This window comes from Macaca thibetana, chromosome 12, assembly GCF_024542745.1.
Source record: "Macaca thibetana thibetana isolate TM-01 chromosome 12, ASM2454274v1, whole genome shotgun sequence".
NCBI classification, from domain to species: Eukaryota; Metazoa; Chordata; class Mammalia; order Primates; family Cercopithecidae; genus Macaca; species Macaca thibetana.
Window position 1 is genome coordinate 89,070,640 of NC_065589.1, and position 23,244 is coordinate 89,093,883.

General features: G+C 35.5%; 1 protein-coding gene and 1 long non-coding RNA gene across 7 annotated transcripts in view; one reads left to right on the top strand and one right to left on the bottom strand.

Annotated features, from left to right (window-relative positions):
* The window catches only part of GALNT13 (polypeptide N-acetylgalactosaminyltransferase 13), a 612,881-nt gene that overhangs the window by 530,938 nt on the left and 58,699 nt on the right, over positions 1-23,244 (bottom strand). For 5 of the 6 annotated variants that reach the window (XM_050752066.1, XM_050752064.1, XM_050752065.1 and 2 more), the window contains exon 3: positions 6,502-6,747. The exons of the other annotated variant lie outside the window; for it this stretch is intronic. In XM_050752066.1, coding sequence (XP_050608023.1) covers positions 6,502-6,643 — 142 coding nt within the window. In that variant the 5' untranslated portion in view covers positions 6,644-6,747. The remainder of the gene's footprint in view (positions 1-6,501; positions 6,748-23,244) is intronic. 6 annotated transcript variants of the gene reach the window in all.
* The window catches only part of LOC126932844 (uncharacterized), a 232,934-nt gene that overhangs the window by 200,826 nt on the left and 8,864 nt on the right, over positions 1-23,244 (top strand). The gene's annotated exons all lie outside the window — the stretch shown is intronic.

The window sequence follows — 23,244 nt, forward strand, 5'->3', positions numbered from 1 at the left end:
TTTAAGTCCATTCAGTGGCTTCCCACTTTTAATCCATTCAGTGTATCTTACTCATTCATTTAGTTATCCATATAATGAAAAAGACACATCAAACCCATATCCAAATCAAATCTAGGACTGTAATAATACCCTACATTCAGTCAAAATATTCATCCCCATCTAATACCCCAATCTCCCACACACATGACAGACAACATCCTAATTCCCATATTCATAACTAGCATTGTTTGGCTTTTGAAAAGTTTTGTTGTAGTTTTCTATATTCTTAAATTCTACATTTTTAAAATTTTAGTTATTTTTAGTGTTTTAAGCAGTATTATACTGTATATAATCTTTGAAGGATATAACTTTTTTCTTTTTTTATAATTTTATTTTAGATTTGGGGTATATGTGCAAGTTTGTTACATGGATATACTGTGTGATGCTCAGGTTTGGGGTACAAATTATCCCGTCATACAGGCTGTGAACACAGTACCCAACAGGTAGTTTTTGTACATAATTAACTATTATATGTTGAAGATTCAATCGTGTTGATGGAAGTCAAAATGAACTGCATTCGTTTTAACTACTAAACTACTATATAAGATTTCCTTGTATTGATATACCAACATTTATTCATCAATTTTTCCATTAATAGATCTATGGGTTATTTTCAGGCTTTATTTTTATGAATTGTAGTGCTATGGATATTTTGTTTATGTGAAATAGATTATCTTGGGTATATGACTTTAAGTGCTGAGTTACATATGAATGTTCAGATTTCAGAGATAATGCCCAACTGTTCTCTGAAGTTATTATAAAAATGGAGAGACACATCACCTTTAGCAATTGGTATTATCAGCCATTTATAGTGTTTGCCAACTGACTAAATACAAGTGATATACCACTGTAGCCTTGATCTGCATTTTTCCAAGTAAAGCTCATGTTAATTATTTCTTCACAAATTTATTTGCTACATGTGTTTCATTTTCTATGAAGTGTCACTTCAGTTCTGTTGCCTACTTTTTCTATTGGATTATTTGGGTTTTTCTTATTAGTTACAGAAAATTTTTATATATACTTGATATATATAACAATCGAGTTACTTATATGTACTTAATAATTTGTCAATTGCATTTTCTTTATATATATTCTACGATTTTTAACTTCTCTTTTTACCTTCTTTAAGGTACATTTGAATGAACTAACTTTCTCAAGTTTAACATAGTCAAATTTCTCAATATTTTGTGGTAATTTTTTTATGTTTTAAGAATTTTTTTATTCCAAGGTCTTAGAGATGTCTAAATATTTTTCTGCTAAAGTTTTAGCTTTGTTTTTGACATTTAAGTCCTAAATCCAAACTTCATGACATGAGTTAGGCATCCAATTTCATCTCTTTCCACATGGATTGCCATTTTATTCTCGGTTCCATTTATTGAACAGCCTCTCTTTTCCCCATTGATCTGCAGTGCCTCTCCTGTCATATACAGAATGTTCCAAACATATGTACATATGTGGTTCGCCATCAGAGGGCTAATTCTCTTCCTTTGGACAATCTGTCTCCCCCTGTGCTTCTCTGTTCCAATTATATAGCCTTAATTACTCTAAATTTTAAGAGTTGTTACTTGTCACATCCCCACTCTGTATTTTTCCCCTTTAGAAGTATCCTGGGCTTTCTGGAATCTTTATCATTCCATTAGAATTTTAGTATTTTTTTGCTTTTTACTAGTTATTTCCTACTCTTATGCTGTAAACCTAAATTTTAATGTTACAGCCTTTGTGAAGGTTCATTTTTTTTTCACTTTTTTGAGATGAAGTCTCACTATATTGCCCAGCCTGTACTCAAACTCCTGAACTCAAGCAATCCTCCCACCTCAGCTTTCTGAGTACCTGGGATTACAGGCACACACCACCATGCCTGGCTTGGGAAATGTTATCCAATACTCTAGATCCAGCGTCCTTTTCTTCCCGATCCCAATATCAATTATGTTTTGTAATCATTTCTAACTTATTTTACCTTTTTAGTTGAATATATATTCAGTCAGCCTACAGCACACTTAGGCTGTATGGTATAGCCTATTGCTCCCAGGCTACAAACACGTTTAACATGTTACTACGTTCAATACTATCAGAAATTATAACACAATTGTAAGTATTTGTGTATCTAAACATATCCAAACATAGAAAAGGTACAGTAAAATGTTATAATTTGTTTAACTTTTATTTTAAGTTCAGTTTGTTCCATCAGTAAACATGTGTCATGTGGGTTTGTTGTACACATTTGTTCATCACCCAGGTTTTAGGCCTAATACTCATTACTCATTAGTTATTTTTCCTGATCTTCTCTCTCCTCCTGCCCTCAACCCTAGTGTGTGTTGTTCCTGTCTACATGTCCATGTGTCCTTATTGTTTAGCTCCCACTTATAAATGAGAGCATGAGCTATTTGGTTTTCTGTTCCTGCATTAGTTTGCTAAGGCTAATTGCCTCCAGCTCCATCCATGTCCCTGCAAAGGACATGATCTCATTCTTTTTTATGGCTACATAGTATTCCATGGTATATATGTACCACATTTTCTTTATCTAGCCTATCATTGATGGGCATTTAGGTTGATTCCATGTCTTTGCTAATATGAATAGTGTTGCAATGAACATATGCATGAATGTCTCTTTATAATAGAACAATTTTTATTCCTTAGGGTATTATACACTAATGAGATTGCTGGGTTGAATAGTAGTTCTGTCTTTAGGTCTCTGATGAATCAATCACCACACTGTCTTCCACAATGGCTGAACTAATTTACACTCCCACCAACAGGAAATAAGTGTTCCTTTTTATGCACAACCTTGCCAGCATATGTTGTTTTTTGACTTTTTAATAGTAGCCATTCTGATTGGCATGAGATGGAATCTCATTGTGGTTCTGATTTGCAATTATCTAATAATCAGTGATGTTGAGCTTTTTTCTAGTCCCATTAAATTGCCATTAACATTCTTCACAGAAAGAGAAAAGACTATTTTAAAATTCATATGAAGCCAAAAAAAAAAGCCCAAAAGCCAAAGCAATCCTAAGCAAAAAGAACAAAGCTAGAGGCATCATGCTATTCGACACCAAACTATACTACAGGGCTACAGTAACCAAAACAGCATGGTACTGGTACAAAAACAGACATATAGACCGATGGAACAGAATACAGAACCCAGAAATAAGACTGCACACCTACAATTATCTTATCTTTGACAAACCTGACCAAAATAGGCAATTGGGAAAGGATTCCCTATTCAATAAATGGTGCTGGGAGAACTGGCTAGCCATATGCAGAATATGGAAACTGGACACCTTCCTTACGTTATATAGAAAATTAACTCAAGATGGATTAAAGACTTGAATATAGTAAAACCCAAAACTATAATAACCCTGGAAGACAACCTAGGCAATACCATTCAGGACATGGACACAGACAAAGATTTCATGATGAAGACACCAAAAGCAATTGCAACAAAAGCAAAAATTGACAAATGTGATCTAATTAAACTAAAAAGCTTCTGCACAGCAAAAGAAACTAACAACAGAGTAAACAGACAACCTACAGAATGGGAGAAAATTTTTGCACTCTATGCATCTGACAAAGGTCTAATATCCTGCATCTATAAGGAACTTAAAACAAATTTACAAGAAAAAAAAAACACTAAAAAGTGGACAAAAGACATGAACAGACACTCCTCAAAAGAAGACATACATGTGGCCAAAAATCATGTGAAAAAAACTAACTCAATGTCGGTGATCATTACTAAAATATTATGGGATCACCATCATATATGTAGTCAGTTGTTGACCAAAAAATCATTATATGTCACATGATTACACACACACACACACACACACAGTCACAAAAATACATATAGAAAGAGAAAAATGTTTACTATATATTTGACTTTAAGCTCCATGACAGGTGGGAGCCTTGTTCCCTTATGTCCCAAATGTCAGGGACCTCAGTTATATCCCCAGGATTTGCATACAGTAAGAACTTAATAAATAATTAATTAATTGATGAATAAAGGAATGAATGAAAATATCTCAAAAATTAACTAATAGTGTATGCTAATATTGGGTCCTTATGAATTGTTTAAACTTTAGACATATAAGTGATATCAGAAACTGTCTACTCCAAAACCTTTGCTTTAATAATGGACATGCACAGGTTCAGAAGGATCTTTTTATAAGTAAAAAAGCCTGTTTTTAGCAGACCTAAAACACGAAAAATTCAGTTAGGTACATTTTGCATAGCATCATCTGCTTACAAATAAAATATTTTGAAAACAAGATACAAATTCCTAAAGTAAAATTCTGAAATAAGTGACAATTGAAAATGAAATTAAAACCCTTAAGTCTATTTTCCATTTATTCAAGACAAATAGTATTAATATAAAACTTGAAAGTAGTACAATGTACTGAATGTTTGTGTCTCTGCAAAATTCATATACTGAAATCCTAACCTCAAAGTGATATTAGGAGATAGGGCCTTTGGGGGGTGATTAAGTCATGAAGGTGGAACCTTCACGAATGCGATTAGTGCCCTTACAAAATATGCCCCAGAGAGATTTCTCAACTATTCTGCCTAGTGAGGTTAGTGAGAAGACAGCTGTTTATAAGGAACAGGCCCTTATCAGAAATTGCATCTGCTAGCACCTTCATCTTGGAATCCCCAGTCTACAAAATTGTAAGAAATAAATATCTGCTCTTTGTTAGCCACCAAGTCTATATTTTTTTAACAACCTGAATTAAGTAAAACAACAAGTCTTATAAACAAAGAGAACAACAGTTTAATTACAATTTAAGTACAAGGAAAAGTTATTTTTGCCTTGCATTGTTAAATTTCACATTTTGAGATTTAAGACTTAAGGAGCATTAAGGACATAAATCAGCAAAACTGTACCTTTTTGTTACTTGTAGAAAAGCCTATCAAAGTTTTGCTGAATCAGATTGTAACATTTTTGTGTGTGTGTGTGACCAACCTAGATGGTTTCCTTCAACAAATGACAGAGTGATCATTCCAAACTGATGTAATCCATCAAAAACACTTTTCTGCATTCAGCCAAGCAGCAACTCAACTGATTTTGACAAAGAAGCTGAAAAGGCTGATTAATTCTGGGGTTTTAACTAAAGATCAGCAAATCATTCCCCCTGTTCATTTGTCAAAAACACGGACTTACAATGTTCCCCTCTCAGAATAACTGTAGTATAAAGGCATAAAAAATGCATGTAAACTACCTAAATGGGTCTAGCATCAGTCACTCCCAAAATTTTTTTAATTATTTATATTGGTCAAAATCTAAAATGAAAGCTCCATTTTAAAAGACAAGGAAGCGATTCAGGATTTCCCTAAATGAACAAGAGTATTTTTGTAATCTAAAGCAAACTCAACATATCTAAAATACTCTTTGAACAAAAATTAAATTTTGGAAAAGCTCTTCTGTTTCCCTAAACTTCATATAACCTGAGAGTGTTAATGAAATTCTGCTTATTAAAATATTTTGTTCAATAAATATCTCAAAAATATCTATAACATTAAAAGCAGATCACATTCATTAAATAAATGTAAATCTCAACTTGATAATTTAGATTCACTTTTCCAAAAGGTACAAACATTTCATCAAACTTCAATTGAAGCTTGCTTTTTGTCATATTTATGCATAAAACTTTTGCCAAACAGAGAATATGTTCGTTCAATGAGAACAAAACTAATTTTGAGTACTCTTACATATTTTAGAAGTATTGAATTTTCTAGGAATACTTCAGAAACATATTTATAGATCTTGAAGTCAACAAAAAAGAAAGCATAGAGAAAATCGTTTGGAATAACTTCACAGAAAACAAATTTCTGTGGCTTTACTTGATAAATAACCATTCATACAAATTATTATGTTTACATTCATATTTAGTCTTTGAAACTGGTCCCTCAAGAGGAAAATACTGAATTAAAGTAATTTTATAGTATACTTGAAATTATCTTTTTCACTTAACATACAGCCTGCAATCTGGTAAATCTGCATACCACCATGTGTTTTGTTTTAAAAACTGGTTGTTTTATTTCAACTGTTTTGGAAGTCTTTAGTGGTGTCATTCATGCACAGTTCGTTTGCTAAAATCGCCACCTGTCTCACTTTAGTGGTTTTTCCGTTTTATGTTATGTGCTTGGTCTTTAAAGGCTTTTGGCTTCTAGGAGCCTAGATTTAAAATTCTGCCCAGTTTGAATGTTCACTAAACTGTTCTTTTCATACAGTCATAGAACACCAGAATTTATTAGGTTCAACACTATCTTAGAGGTTAGCTAACTGTTCTTATTTCTTCCAAGAAGACACCTAAGACCAAGAAAAGTAAAGTAACTTCCCCATGGTTAAACATGCATTAATAGTGCTGCCAAAATGCTCTTCTAACTCACTAAGGCAAAACTCTTCTGATTCTGAAGTTTCTTATTTTGTCAAGGCATCTCTATAAAAATATTTGCTTCATAAGCACTTACCCCTCAATGCAGGCAGCAGAGATCTCTCCTTCTTATCATCACATTTGTTACATTCACTGAAGTACAGCAGTAAGAAGACATCAACAAGAACCCACATCAATGAAGTGGCTAGAACCACCTTGCAGTAAACAAATCTCCTCATGTCTTTCCTTGATTTCTAGTTAACACACAGATTGAAGACAAATGCTACTGTGATAAATCCAAGCCACACAGGTGAACTCCAAGATAAAAGCAGCATACATTCCACTGTATTAAAAAAAAAAGAAGAAAATTTCATTAATTGTACACATAGATTTTTGGATAAAGAACATATAACATGAAATGTAGGACTTACTTAGTGCTCTCAAATATATCAGCACTCAAGCCTTCGAATCCAAAATTAAAAGCCTAAATAAATGAAAGTTGCTAGCAAGCTAGTTGGCTAACATTTTAATACCTAATACTAGATCTGCCACTACTCTGCTAGGCCCTTGACAAACTATTTGATTCCTTTAAGTTGTATTGTAATGACCTTAAAGTCATATCATGATATTCTTTATAGCACTAGGTTGTCAAACAGTGCAATTCTGAGTTTACTCTAATTCAGTACTTCTGACTAGCCAATAATACTGAAATAGAAATCATCCTAGGATATATTATATTATAGCATCTGAGATCTGGCCTTTTTAGACAGACACGTCTAGGTCCATACACCTCCTAGGAATAGAAGACTTTCTAAGCCACAGTTTCCTCACATGTATAATGTGGATAGAAATGCCAAACCTAAACCTCATTTGTTATGAGGATTACGTAGAATCATACTTATAAAGCATCTTGCAGAACAGATAATTATCAAAACATAAAACAGAGCTGGGCATGGTGGCTCACACCTGTAATCCCAGCACTTTGGGAGATCGAGGCAGGTGGATCACCTGAGGTCAGGAGTTTGAGACCAGTCTGGCCAACATGGTAAAACCATGTCTGTACTAAAAATACAAAAATTAGCCAGGCATGGTGGCACATGCCTGTATTCCCAGCTACTTGGGAGGCTGAGGCAGGAGAATCACTTGAACCTGGGAGGTGGAGGTTGCAGTGAGCCGAGACTGAACCACTGCACTCCAGTCTGGGTGACAAGAGCGAAACTCTGTCTCAAAAAAAATAATACATACATACATAAAAATAAAATAAAATAAACATATAAAATAACAAAAATTGTTCTCATATTCTTAAGTAGAGCAATTACAAGGCATGATTAATAATTACATAGCCTCCAAAATCCCAGCTGATCTGCATAGAAAGTATCTACGATAAATGTGTATTTAGAATAGATAGCATGCATCCAATTTATCAGAGGAAAAACATATTAATATAAATGATTTAAAATAATCAGAGCAAGAATTCTAACGGCTATAACAAAGATAGACACATAATTATTAAGAGACATTTTCCAAGGTAAGTGTAGAATGAATACCTTACACATATTTGTTTTATTTATACTACATTGAGCATTTTATTTATACTACTACATTTGTTTAACTACCTGGTTAACCAACTTTTATCTATAAAGTAAGTAAATCAGACAAAACATAATCTGATACCATTTGTTACATTTCAAATAATATCAAGTAAAATATAAACTTATTGATGTGAATAAGATAAGTGATGAAGTTTTGACAGAGCTATTTGGGGTGAACAGTATTAAATACAAAGACACCTGAAATATTTCATAAACGTGTGTCTCAGAATAAAAACATCAAAGTATAATTTTTTTTTTTTTTTTTTTTTTTTTTTTTTTTTTTTTTTTTTTTTTTTTTTTTTTGGTGACGGAGTCTCGCTCTGTCGCCCAGCCCAGGCTGGAGTGCAGTGGCGCGATCTCGGCTCACTGCAAGCTCCGCCTCCCGGGTTCACGCCATTCTCCTGCCTCAGCCTCCCGAGTAGCTGGGACTACAGGCGCCCACAACCGCGCCCGGCTAATTTTTTGTATTTTTAGTAGAGACGGGGTTTCACCGTGGTCTCGATCTCCTGACCTTGTGATCCGCCCGCCTCGGCCTCCCGAAGTGCTGGGATTACAGGCGTGAGCCACCGCGCCCGGCCCAAAGTATAATTTGATGAGCACAAGCTCTTTAAATTAACAGCAGCTGACAGCACCATAAAGCAACAGAAATTCTGTCGCCTGTTATAACCAACCTAAACTAGCAACAAATTCAAAATTCACATAAAGTGCCAGTTACAAAATAATTATTGTAACAGATTTTATTTTAGTAACTAGAAAAAAATTACATTTACATTTATTCAGAATATATATATATACACACATATAAAATGGAGAGATATATGTAAATCCAAAGAATACATGACATTTGGGTGTTTTTTTCTTAGAAAAAGTAACATGTTATTATCTACTTTGTTTCATTTCCACTTTAATTTTCTATAAAAATGATAGCTAAATATTGGAAATCAGCCTCTAAACCTGATAATAAAGGAATTATTGTCCCATACTTATTTCCTGTTACTGTGTACATTCTTTTCTAAATTTGAGATATGAAACAATTCAAGCTATCAAATTTCCTGTATTCAGTCTTAAGATAGGGTAGATCCTTTCAGTTTATCGTAGAAAATAATTCCATGGAGAAGTACATATAACATTGATGGTCACTACACAGCCATCCCCAAGTTTATAAGGAGTACCTTATACATAAATGATCCTGGAAGATGTAAACAGCACCATGCCTGGCTCTGTCATCAAATAAAGAGATGACCTTAGATAGGTATCTTGCTTTTCAGTGCTTCATTTGTTTTTAACATATTTCCTGTCCCATCAATCTCATAAAATATTGTGAAGCTTAAGCAAGATAAAGAATTTAAAATATTGTTTAAGAAAAGATGAAGAATATTATTATAATATAAAATCTGAAATCACTCAGTATTAATTAAATATTAAAATGTCTAAGCTAAGTCATTTCCTAATAAGAGCCTAACAGCTGAGGTTATTGAGAATTTAATTTAAACTTTAGTTATGATAAAAAGTCAAAATTACATATTATTGCCACTTCAAGTAGTATTCAAATTATCCTGATTTCATAGCCTGGTAGCACTATATATTAAGACATTAGCACTGAAAGAATTCTAACTATACCATTTCATGTGAAAAACTAAGTTGCTGTTTAAACTTCTTATCTAATTACGAAACAGACTCTCCTTATTTTTTTAAGTTTTTAAATTTTATCTACATCTTGAAAACACCTAAGCCTTGAAAACAGGCTAAACTTTATCATTCACAGAGATCTAATCCCCTGGCACTTATAAAATAATAATCTTGTATATTGTATTTCAATATTCCTCTTAAGAGAAGAAAACTGAGCAGAAAAATGGTACTTTAAACACAGAATACTAATCAACATAAGCACAGTTGGTGGCCCAGGTTTATTTAAGAGAATCAGCATCTGCATTATGTTTCTATTCCAGGAAACCCCTACTTATTTGCAAATACTGTTCTGTTTCTCAAACAGTCAGAAAATCCAAGTTCTTCAATATCCCTGGCTTGCCAAGCCAATGTAGTGCATGAGCAACTTGTCTCAACTACAGCCTTTTCTATCCAATACTATTACCCTTTTCCTAATTGTTTCAAAAACATTAAGTAATGGTATCAGCAAGATTGTCTATATTATAGTATTTTTAGTTGAAAATGTGTACCATATTTCCTATCTTTATTAAAAATTGATTTTAAGGCTGGGCACAGTGGCTCATGCCTGTAATCCCAGAACTCTGGGAAGCCGAGACGGGCGGATCATCTGAGGTCAGAAGTTGGAGACCAGCCTGGCCAACATACTGAAACCCTGTCTCTACTAAAAATACAAAAATTACCGGGCATGGTGGTGTGTGCCTGTAATCCCATCTACTCAGCAGGCTGAAGCAGCAGAATGGCTTGAACCTAGGAGGCAGAGGCTGCAATGAACAGAGATCGCACCACTGTACTCCAGCCTGGGCAACAAGAGAGAAGCTCCATCTCAAAAAAAAAAAAAAAAAAAAAATTGATTTTAAATATAAGAAATATATTTTCTAAATTTGAGATATGAAACAATTCAAGCTATCAAATTTCCTGTATTCAGTCTTAAGATAGGGTAGATCCTTTCAGTTTATCGATAAAGTTTAGGACTTTGTCACTATGTTGTTAAAAAGAAAAAAGTTTTTGTTTTTGCTTTGGTTTGTTATTTGTTGTTCTTTTTTAATTAGGAAGTTATTACTCAGGGAATCTACTTTACTTGCTATTAGACATTTTTATCTATAGTCATAAACTTTCTTTTGTAGAAAATTGTGTAATGGGAGCAAATTTTTTCAGTCTATTTTATGAGGCTATCCTTGAGGCTGCCAAGGGATCCTGGAAACTAGTATAAGGCTGCTGGTAATCCTTCCAGAAGTTTCAGGCACTCAGCATACTTTAAATGTTTTAAATAGGCAGGAGCTTCTGTGAGCTAATGACCAAATAATTTTGCAGAGTTTGGTTTATAGGCTGATAAATGTAGTGAGTAAGCCCTGAAAAAACACCATAAATTAGCTTCAGGTCTGACTGATAGGGAAACAGATCTTTGCATGAATAAAGATAAAAAATTGGCCGGGCACAGTGGCTCACACCTATAATCCCAGCAATTTGGGAGGCCGATGCACGTAGATCACCTAAAAGTAAGGAGTTCGAAACCAGCCTGATCAACATGGCGAAACCCTGTCTCTATTAAAAATGTAAAAATTAGCTGGGCATGGTGGTGGACTCCTGTAATCCCAACTACTCAGGAGGCAGAGGCAGGAGAATCACCTGAACCTGCGGGGCGGAGGCTGCAGTGAGCCAAGAGTGTGCCATTGCACCCCAGCCTGGGCAACAGAGCAAGACTCTGTCAAAACAGACAAACAAACAAAAAAGACAAAAACTTAAGTTAAACCCAGGAAATCCACTCACAGCCTAAACCAAAGTGTCCACTGTAATAATCACATCACACTAAAGGTTAAACTAAGAGACAAAGAAGCCAACAAATATAGTGCTAAATAAATGCTTTTTACTGAAAGATGGTAGAAGAGAAGAAATAAACAAAACTGAAGAAAAACAACAAAAAAGTCCTCATTTGCATATCAACTAAGGAAAGGGAGAATATTGATAACATAAAGTTCAATTCTTAGGAGGGAACCTAACATAGGCTGTAAAAGAAAACGTTTCAGAGTTACTTTGTCATGATTTGAGTCTGGGTTCCAACACTCACTAATTGTGCAACTTGATTCAAGTTCCTTAAATGTTTAAGGCCTTGGTTTTCCTATTCACAGAATGTGAATAATAGTAGTTACCTTGTAAGACTAGGATGAGTACAGGGATGTAACATGTAACCTCTTATAACTGTGCCTGGCACATAAGAACTCATTATACATTAGTTATTATTACTAGTAGTAACACTTACATTGTTTTCATCAGAAACATCAGTGAAAGAGCCAGAGAAAATAATGAGGATTCTCCCTGCCCACCCTTGAGGAAACATTGCATGCTCAGTGTGTAGGCGTTCAGGGGATTGGAGAACAAGAGCACCACGTAGCAGAACTATTTTAGATGTAGTTTCTAACGTGGTATGAGTTACACAAGGTTTTACAATAGCAAAAACCAAACGAACTGTGCACTTAAAATCAATGCATTTCACTCTGTGTAAATTGTACCTCCCTTTTAAAGGTAAATAGGTACCATATGATTCCCTGATATCATCAACTTTTGAATTAAATAAATTGTAGTCATAAGTTCACCAGATAGGAGAGCTTCTACTTAATGCCTTTCTGATCTCATTTCCTACCATGTTCACATCAGTCACTTATGTCTCCTGGCTGTTCCTTAAATATGCCAATTACTAGCTTGCCTCAGCGCATGTGTGATTGTGCTTTCTCTGCCCAGTTGTAGGTTCATGGCTCCCTGCTCTTGTTTCCTTCAGATCTTCCTTCCTTCCTGCTCAAATGTCACATCACCAAGAGCTTTCCTATCAGCCTATATAAAACAGCACACACACCTTACTCACTCTCTATCTTCTCACCCCACCTTAACTTTCCTTCTTAGCAATTATCACCCCCAATTTACTGAAAAATGGTGGGTTTTTTGTTTCTTATTTGTCCCCCTTTCTTAAGTGGTAAGCTATATGAGAACAGGATTACACTTCTCTTACATACACCCTCTCTAACTCTAATATATTTACATTTTAAAACTACAGCATTTGTTGTTATGGGCTGAATTGCCCTTGCCTGCCACATTCCAAAAATTCATGGGTTCAAGTCCTAACCCCTAGTATCTTAGAATGGAACCATATTTGGAAATAGGGGATTTCAAAAGGTAATTAGACGAAATAAGGTGAGATGGGTGGACCCTAATCTAATCTGACTGATACCCTTCAAGGAGGAGATTAGGACACAGGAAAACCATGTGAAGACACAGAGAGAAGGCAACCATTTGTCAATCACAAAAAGAGGCCTCAGAATAAAATCAACACTGCTGACATCTTGATTTTGGACTTCTAGCCTCCAGAACTGTGAGAGAAAATACATTTTTATTGTTTAAGGCACCCAGTCTGTGGTATTAATTATAGCAATCCCAGCAAAGGAAAACACTGGCTAGTTAAACCCACTTTCCTGTACTCCACTTCTACATGCAAACAGGTGAACATGGCTGGCACGAAACTCCCAAATTATTCCACTTCTTCTCATTTTAAATCTATGCCCACATTGCAGTGGAGTCCAAATCAATCTCCATCTTTCAGACAACAATTTTGCAGTTTATTTGACTTCCTTATACTGTCATCTCCACACTTTCTTTTTCTCATGGCTGATCACTATGCATCTACATTTAACAGAGAACATATAAACAATCAGGAGAGAATTTTGCATACTACCATGTTAAATGTATCGCTTGCTTGTTTCTATTACCCCCATACCAAATTTGGCAAGTCCAGCTGTTACCATGGTGAACTGTCCCTTTAAGTCCCCTGCCCTCACATATTCAAGGATTTGACTTTTCTGTGTTAGTTTATCTTTTCTAACAAGTCATTATTACCAACATGCAAAGATGTTATATTCATAATAATCTTTGAATAAAGTAATTTCACCACACATCTCTCTTCAGGTACCCCTACATCCATCTATTCACACGTAATGTAAAACTTTTGAAAATAATTATGTATGTCTATATATCCCTATCCTCCCATTCTCTCTTAAACTTCACAGGCTTTAGGTCCTGCCACTATGTGGAAATCTTATGTGACAAGGTCAGGGTCATATCCAATGATCAATTCTTAATCATTATCTTACACAAATCCTCAGCAGCATTTGGTACAGTTTGGCCAAAAACCGTGTACTCCTTTCTAGCAACTTGTTTCTTTCACATTTTATATTTGATTGTGCAGCAAATTCTGTTGGCTCCACTTTCAGATTTGTGCCACTTTTCACCAATTCCACCACTCCAACTATAGACCAAGCAGCCGCCAGGATTCTGAAATGCTGACTTAGATTGTTTTAAAAAAAGTTTTATTGAGATATAATTCATATATCTGATAATTCACTCATTGTATTATTCAAAGTATACAATGCAATATAGTCACACAGTTGTGTGTCTATCACCACAATTAATTTTAGAGCATTTCCTTTTCTCAAAAAGTAAACCACTCCCCTTTGCTAGAACCCTAAATCCTACCATCATCCATAGACATAGGTAATCACTAATCTGATTCGTTGTCTATGAATTTTCCTATTTTGAATGTTTCATATAAATTGAATCATACAATATGTTGCCTTCATGACTGTCTTCTCTCACTTAGCACAATGTTTTCAATGTTCATTCACATTGTAGCATATACGAGTACTTCATTTCTTTTTATTGCCAAATAATATTCCATTATACAGCTATATATATTTTATTTATCCATTCATCAGTGGATGCACATTTATGTTATTTCTACTTTTGACTATTATGAAAAATTTAAGCTGTGAACATTTACATACAAATTTTCTGTAGACATGTTTTCATTGTTCTTGGGTATATACCTAGGTGTAGAATTGCTTGATAATCTGCTATGCCTTAGCATCTTAAATGTACCCCCATTATAATCTATTCTTCACACAAAAGGCAGGTGGTTCCTGTTAAAACTTAAATTTAATGGCTGGGCGCATTTGCTCACACCTGTAATCCCAGCACTTTAGGAGGCCGAGGTGGGCAGATCACAAGGTCAGGAGATCGAGACCATCCTGGCTAACACAGTGAAACCCCGTCTCTACTGAAAATGCAAAAAATTAGCCAGGCCTGGTGGCGCATGCCTGTAGTCCCAGCTACTCAGGAGGCTGAGGCAGGAGAATCGCTTGAACGTGCAGGTTGCACATTGTAGGTGCAGGTTGCAGTGAGCCGAGATCATGCCACTGCACTCCAGCCTGGGTGACAGAGTAAGACTCTGTCTCAAAAAATAATAATAATAATTTAATTTAATTAGTTATCTTCCCTGTTCTGCTCATTATTGATCAACAGCTTCTATCACATTTAAAATAAATTGTAAATCCTATCCTTGGCCTGAAACACAAGTATTGGTCAACACTAAGAAGGGATGGCAGGAATAAGAATATTTATGGCTCTCTTTGATAAAGGTGCCTACATCACCACCCTACCTGGTTTCAGGTTACAGGGCTGCTGTTTCAGGCCAATCAGTCACTTCCAGCCATACCACTATGGCCCATGAAACTAAACTGGGTCATATTTGCTGGTTTCCAGACCCATCTACAGTCTGGCAATGTTGTGACGTTTGTTGCAAAGGCCACCTAATAATATAATAATAGTCAAGGTATTAGATTTTCCAAACTCAATACTCAAGTCTATTACATAAAATGGTATAGTATTTTTATATAACCTATGCACATATTCCTGTAGTCCTTAAGTCATTTCTAGATTATTCATAACACCTAATACAATGTAAGTGCTATGTAAATAGTTGTTATGCTAAATTGTTTTTATCTGTGATTTTATTGTTGTGTTTCTACTTTTACTGTGTTCTTTTGCAAATATATTCAATCCAAGGTTACTTGAATCTGTGAATGCAGAAACTGCAAACACAGATGGCTAACATTACTGCTAACTGAATCCCTCTACCATGGCCTATGTGGGCAAATATGGGAGGTATAATGGGTCTCTATATATTTTGTAAAAATGTCTCTGTTCCGCTTGCATTTAACACTTTCATATGAAAGCTCTGGGTTAGATTAATAGAGGACTGGAGAGAAGAAAAGCAAAGTTATACTGAAATAGGGCACACAAAATTTCATGGCTGTAGAGAAAGCAATAATTCTGACATCTGGGGAAGAAATGGCTTGTACACCAAGAGCTGTGGGGAAGAGGATGGGTTAATTAACGCTGTGTTTGTCACCTAGCTCCAGAATCAGAGCCTGGCAAAATAATCATATGGCCTGCCTGAGTGAAGTAGCATCTGTGGCTGACAATCCAGCCTGCTGTTCCATTTGTCATCTCTTCCAAGTGCTATGAAACAGAAAAACTCATGTGGGCATGGCCAGTCCTAAACTGCTCTGCTGTGCCTGATGCCATAAATGGCTGCTCCCAAAAAGATACCCTTCCTCCCACCTAAACAAACACAAGAACTTGCATAACATTTTTTCTATCTGGCTGATAGAAATTCACTTGCTTCTCCTGATATCTGAGCACTTTGGCTTATGCCATGTATACAATCCAGGCTACAACTCTTCAGTGACATGGCACATGCTTAATCAGACCAACGTAATGATGATCCAAATAAAGTTTAATAAAAAATCCTGATTGGACAGACTTGTATCCCTTTGGGCTATATGTTTGTACATGGGCAGAGTGAGCCATGGACTCTCTCTCCATGGAAATTCAGATTCTATTAAATCATCTATTGCAACGGTGAACAAAGATAAGCAGTTATATGTAAACTCCCTTGTATCAGTTGTGCTGGATAATACATTGTTCTTAGACTACTACAGTTTGGCTTTATAGAATAAAACCTATTGATATCCTCTTAGATTTATTTACGATGACTGAGTACAGGACCATGGGGAAACATGAGTAAAGTCAAAACTCCAGGTTGGCCTAATCCTGTTGTTAGAAGTTCTGTTCATAATAGCCTTATGTAAATACTGTATGAGGAAAAACTAAGTGAATCTGACCCCAGCCACTGTCACATTATTTAGGGTGTTCAATGGAGTGCCATACTCACATGAAAATTCACAAGAAGCCAACATTATGGAAGATCAAGAGTGGATATCATTGAGAGACATTCCTCCACTCTCATAAATTCCTAATACTTCTTGCTGGGGATGCCAACAATGCAAGGCCCCAAACACTCCAGGCCACTTTTCATAATTGTGTTTGAAGTAAGGAATATTGAAAAAGGAGGTGAGAAAAAATGGCTACTGTTTGTCCCATCTGGGACAAACACAGGAAGCAAGTGGAACTCACACAAATACATATTGTACTTCTATAGTCATACCATCTTCATAGAATGGATATCCCTATACGCAAGCATGTGTGAAAAGACCAATATGTGACAAACTGCATTGATAGGTGACATATGATGGCTCATGTACTTCCTGTGCCATGAGTAAAAAATGTCCTTTGCTCTAATACAGAAGTCTATTCTGCCAAAATCCATGAAATAATAACAAGCTAACTTTTAGCTTTTATGTGAGGTGAAATCAAATTCCAGACCCTTCACAGACCTGAAATCATCACACACAGAAAAAGCAGGAAATATGTATGTGTGTCTGTGTAAATTTTCATATTTCCAGAAAATTTCTAGAAAGATACACTCACTAAACTTGGTAATCTCTGAACAACAGAATTTGCAGTCTTCTGTAAGCTTGAATTTTTACTATAAGCATATATTACTTTAAGAATAAAACAACCCCCTTAATTACAAAAACTAAAATATTCCTTTCATTTATCCTACAGATACAATTTAGTGCCCACATAAGTGCCAACACCGTGCTAAGGCACTAAAGATAAATTCAGAAAAATCCTCTGAGGTACTATAAAAGACGACCATCCCCAAGACATGCAGTCATCAGATTCTTCAAGGTCAACACACACAAAAAAATGTTAAAGGCAACTAGAGAGGAGGGGCAGGTCACCTACAAATGGAACACCATCAGGTTAGTAATGGACCTTTCAGTAGAAACCTTATAAGCCAGAAGAGATTGTGGGACCTATATTCAGCATTCTTAAAGAAAAGAAAGTCCAACTAAGAATTTCCTATCCAGCCAAATGAAGCTTCATAAGAGAAAGAAAAATAAAATCCTTTTCAGACAAGCTCATGGAATTTGTCATCACCAGACCCACCTTACAAGAGGTCTTTAAGGGAGTGCTAAACATGAAAATGAAAGACCATTACTCGACACACACACACACACACACACACACAAACCCACTTAAATAAATAGCCCACTGACACTATAAAATACCTACCATGATCAAATTTACATAACAACAAGCTACTATAACAACATGATGACAGGATCAAATCTACACATATCAGTACTTACCTTAAACATAAAGAGGCTAAACATTCCCACTTAACAGGATAAACATCCCACTTAACAGGCACAAAGTGAAGATTTGGATAAAGAAGCAAGACTCAATCATATGCTGACTTCAGGAGACTCATCTCACATGCAATGATACCCATAGGCTCAAAGTAAAGGTATGGACAATAATCTACCAAGCAAATGGAAAGCCAAAAAAATATTGAGCTGCTATTCTAATTTCAGACAAAACAGACTTTAAAGCAACAAAGATCAAAAAAGACAAAAGAAGGACATTATATTTGCTACCAACACTGGGACACAGAAATTCTCTACTTAGGAACCTACAAAGAGACTTAGATAACCACACAATAACAATGGGAGACTTCAACATGCAACCAACAGTATTAGACAGATCATTTAGGCAGAAAACTAACGAAGAAATTCAGGACCTGAACTCAACATTTGACCAAATGTACCTAACAGACATATACAGAACTCTTCACCCCTTAAAAACAGAAGATATATCCTTTTCATCTGCACATGGCAAATACTCTAAAATCAATCACATGTTCACCCATAAAGCAATTATAAACAAATTTTTTAAAAGCTGAAATCACACCAGCCACACTCTCAAAACACAGAGCAATAAAAATAGACATCAATTGGGCCAGGCACAGTGGCTCATGCCTGTAATCCCAGCATTTTGGCAAGCCAGCGTGGGAGGATCACCTGAGGTCAGGAGTTTGAGACCAGCCTGGCCAACATGGTGAAACCCCATCTCTACTAAAAATACAAAAATTAGTCAGGCATGGTGGCAGGACCCTGTAATCTCAGCTACTGGGAAGGCTGAGGCAGAAGAATCACTTGAACCCAGGAAGCAGAGGTTGCAGCGAGCCAAGATTGTGCCATTGCACTCGAGGCTGGGTGACAAGAGCCAGACTCCGTCTCAAAAAAAGAAAAAAAAAAAGAAGATCTGTCAAAAGCAGTTACATGGAAATTAACCTGCTCTTGAATGACTTTTGGGCAAACAATGAAATTGAGGTAGAAATCAAGAAATTCTTTGAAACTACGAAAAACAAAGATGTAACATGCCAGAATCTCTGGGACACAGCTAAAGCAGTATTAAGAAGAAAGTTTATAGCACACATGAAAAAGTTTAAAAGATCTCAAATTAACAACATAACATCACTCCTAAAGGAATGAGTAAAACAAGGGCAAACTGACTTCAAAGCAAGCAGAAGGAAGGAAATAAACAGAAACAGAGCTAAACTAAACTAAATTTAGATGTGAAAAACCATAGAAAAGATCAATGAAGCCAAAAGTTGGTTCTTTGAAAAAATAAATAAGATTAATAAACCACTAATTAGAATAATAAAAAGGGATAGAAAATTAAACACAATCATAAGTGACAAAGGAGACATTGTCACTGAATGCACAGAAATACAAAAAACCCTCAGACACTATTGTAAACACCTCTATTAACACAAACTAGAAAACAGAAAAAATGGATAAATTCCCGGGTGAGTTCCAAAATTGAATAAGTAATAAAAAACCTACCAACCAAATAAAGACCTGGATAAGAGGGACTAACAGTCGAATTCTACCAGACCTATAAAGAACTGGTGCCAATCTTACTGAATCTCTTCCCAAAAATTGAAGAGGAAGAAATCCTCCCTAACTTACTCTGTGAGGCCAGTATCATTATCATACCAAAACCTAAAAACAAACACAATGAAAGGAGAAAACATCAGGTCAATATCCATGATGACCATAGATGTAAAAATCTTCATAGAGGTAAAAGCAACATACTAACAAACTGAATCCAGCAGCACATCGAAAAGTTAATGCACTGTGATCAAGTAGGTTTTATCCCTAGGATGCAAGGTTGGTTCAATATACGTGAATCAATAAATGTGCTTCAACACATAAACAGAACAAAAAATAAAAACCACATGATCATCTTGATAGACACAAAAAAGGCTTTCAATAAAATTCAATATGCCTTCATGTTAAAAACCTTCAACAAACTAGGCATGAAATGAATGCACCTTAAAATAAGAGCCACCTATGACAAAACCACAGCCAACATCACGCTGAATAGGCAGAAGTTGGAAACGTTCTCCTTAAGTTCTAGAAGAAGACAAGGAAGCCCACTCTCACTACTCATATTCAGCATCATACTGGGAGTCCTAGTGAGAATAATCAAGTAAGAGAGAGAAATAAACTATCCAAATAGAAAGAGAGGAAATAAAACTATCTCTGTTTGTGGACAATAGGATTTTATACTAGAAAACCCTACAGTCTCTGCTAAAAGGCTACTAGGTCTGATGAACAACTTCAGCAAAGCTTCAGCATATAAAATCAATGTACAAAAATCAGTAGCACTTTTACACACCGATAATGTCAGAGCTGAGATCTAAATCAAAGAGGCAATCCCATTCACGACACACACACACACACACACACACACACACTTAGGAATACAGCAATACAGCTACCCAGGGCAATGAAATATCTCTACATTGAGAATTACAAAACACTGCTGAAAGAAATCAGAGATGATACAATGGTTAAACAGTCTATGCTCATGAATATGGAAGAATCAATACTGATAAAATGGCCATACTGCCCAAAGCCATTTACAGATTCAATACCAATCCCATCAAACCACCAAGGACATTCATCACAGAATTAGAAAAAAAAAACCTATTCTAAAGTTCATGTGGAACCAAATAAGAGCCCAGATAGCCAAAGCAATACTAAGCAAGAAAAACAAAGCCAGAGGAATCACACTACCTGACTTCAAACTATACCACAAGACTACAGTAACCAAAACAGCGTGGTACTTACTGGTACGAAAACAGACATAGACCAGTGGAACAGAAGAAAGAACCCAGGAATAAAGCCATACACTTATAGTCATCTGATCTTCAACAACGTCAAAAAAAACTAGCAATGAGGAATGGACTTCCTATTCAATAAATGATGCTGAGATAACTGTCTAGGCATATGCAGAAAATTAAAATTCCTCTCACCATATGTAAAAGTCAACTCAAGATAGACTATAGACTTAAATGCAAAACCTAAAACTATAAAAACTCTAGAAGATAACCTAGGAAATACTACTCTGGACATAGGTCCTGGCAAAGATTTCATGATGAAGATGCCAAAAGCAATTGCAACAAAAACAAAAATTGCCAAGTGGGGCTTAATTAAAGAGCCTCTGCAAAGCAGACAACAAACAGACAACCTTCACAACCCTCAGAAATGAAGAATATATCTACAAACTACATACCCATCAGAAGTCTAATATTCAGAATCTATAAGGAACTTAAATAAACAAGCAAAAAACAAACCCCATTAAAAAGTGGACAAAGGACATGAACAGATACTTCTCAAAAGAAGGCACGCATGTGACCCACAAACATAAGAAAAAATGATAAACATCACTAATAATTAGAGAAATGCAAATCAAAACCACAATGAGATACCACCTTACACCAGTCAGAATGGCTATTAACAATTCAAAAATAACAGATGCTGGTGAAGTTGCAGAGAAAAGGGAACGTTTATACACTGCTAATGAGAATGTAAATTAGTTCTGCCAATGGGGAAAACATTTTGAAGATTTCTCAAGGAGTTTAAAACAGAACTACCATTTGACATAGCAATTTCATTAGTAGGTATATACCCAAAGGAATATAAATCATTTTACTATTAAGATATATATATATGTGTGTATGTCCATTGCAGCACTACTCACAATAGCAATGACATGGAATCAACCTAGATGCCCATCACTGGTAGACTAAATAAAGAAAATGTGCTACATATACACCATGGAATATTATACAGCCACAAAAAAATGAAACCGTGTCTTTTACAGCAACATGGATGGAGCTGGAGACCATTGTCCTAAGAGAATTAACACTGGAACAGAAAAACCAAATACAGCATGTTGTCACTTATAAGTGTAAGCTAAATATTGAGTACACATAGACATAAAGGAGAAAAAATAGACACAAGGGCCTACTTGAAGGTGGAGGGTATGAGGAGGTTAAGAACTGAAAAACTACCTTTTGGGTACTATTCTCATTACCTGGGTGATGAAATAATCTGCACACCAAACCTCCACAACATGTAATTTACCCATGTAACAAACCTCCACCTGCCCCCGTAAACCTAAAATAAATGTTGGAAAGAAAAATAAAATAAAATGCAGATTTCAATAGAGTAGGTCTGGGATAAGCCCAGAGATAGCACATGTCTAACAACCTGGGGTGATACCAGTGCTGTGGCCCACTCGACCACACCATATCTGATAGGCAGGTTCTGTGATGTATTTTCAACTTTTCTCTTGAATTAAATAAAAAGAAATATGAGAATGAAATAAAACAGACAACAAGACAGTATTCCTGCCTTCTGTCTTAGGATCCAGGAGGGGAGATAGACAAGAGCAGTGGATTAGGGATAAGAAAATGATGTATGAAACATATGGAGTAATTCCAATATGTAAAACTCTTAACAGATAGTTTTTATACATAACTACTAATGTTGAGAGAATGAAGTGACAAACAATACTTGGCCATAGAGTGAGTGAAATAAGGGTGGAGCTAAATTTACAGAGAATGTTTAGAAAGCAGTAACATTTTTATAAGGCAGATGCCTTGCATATCAAGGCAATTTGTTGCACAGAGCTCCCTTCAGCCATGCTTGAATTTAGGGATATTCACTCTATGAAGATGCTATGGCTGTCAAAACCTAAAATATATGATAGTGGGGCTTTAAAAGGAATAGATAATTATTAAAATATAATGAAATTAAGAAGTCCTCATAAAGAAAGCTTTTAAAAAGGAATATATGAGCCTCAAAAACATAATGAAATTAAGTGATTTTTAAAATCCTATTCATCAACCTAAACATTTCTCGTGGTTCATTTGATATAGCATTTAATGACTGCTCAGTATTCATCTTATAACATGGCAAACCAATGGTTCAAGCTTGTTCATTAATAGTCACCAAGAGGGGAAGGGAAAAATTCAGAATGTTCAAGTAGATATAAAACTAGAGATTTAAAACAACACTAGAGCATTTAGACGGTTCCCAGTAGACATCTGTCAGCTAGCTGGCTATCTTCTGCCATAAATCTCCTGATTAAAAAGAAAATAAACGTTTCCACTGAGACATCAAACCATTAGAAAATCTAAACCTCAGCTT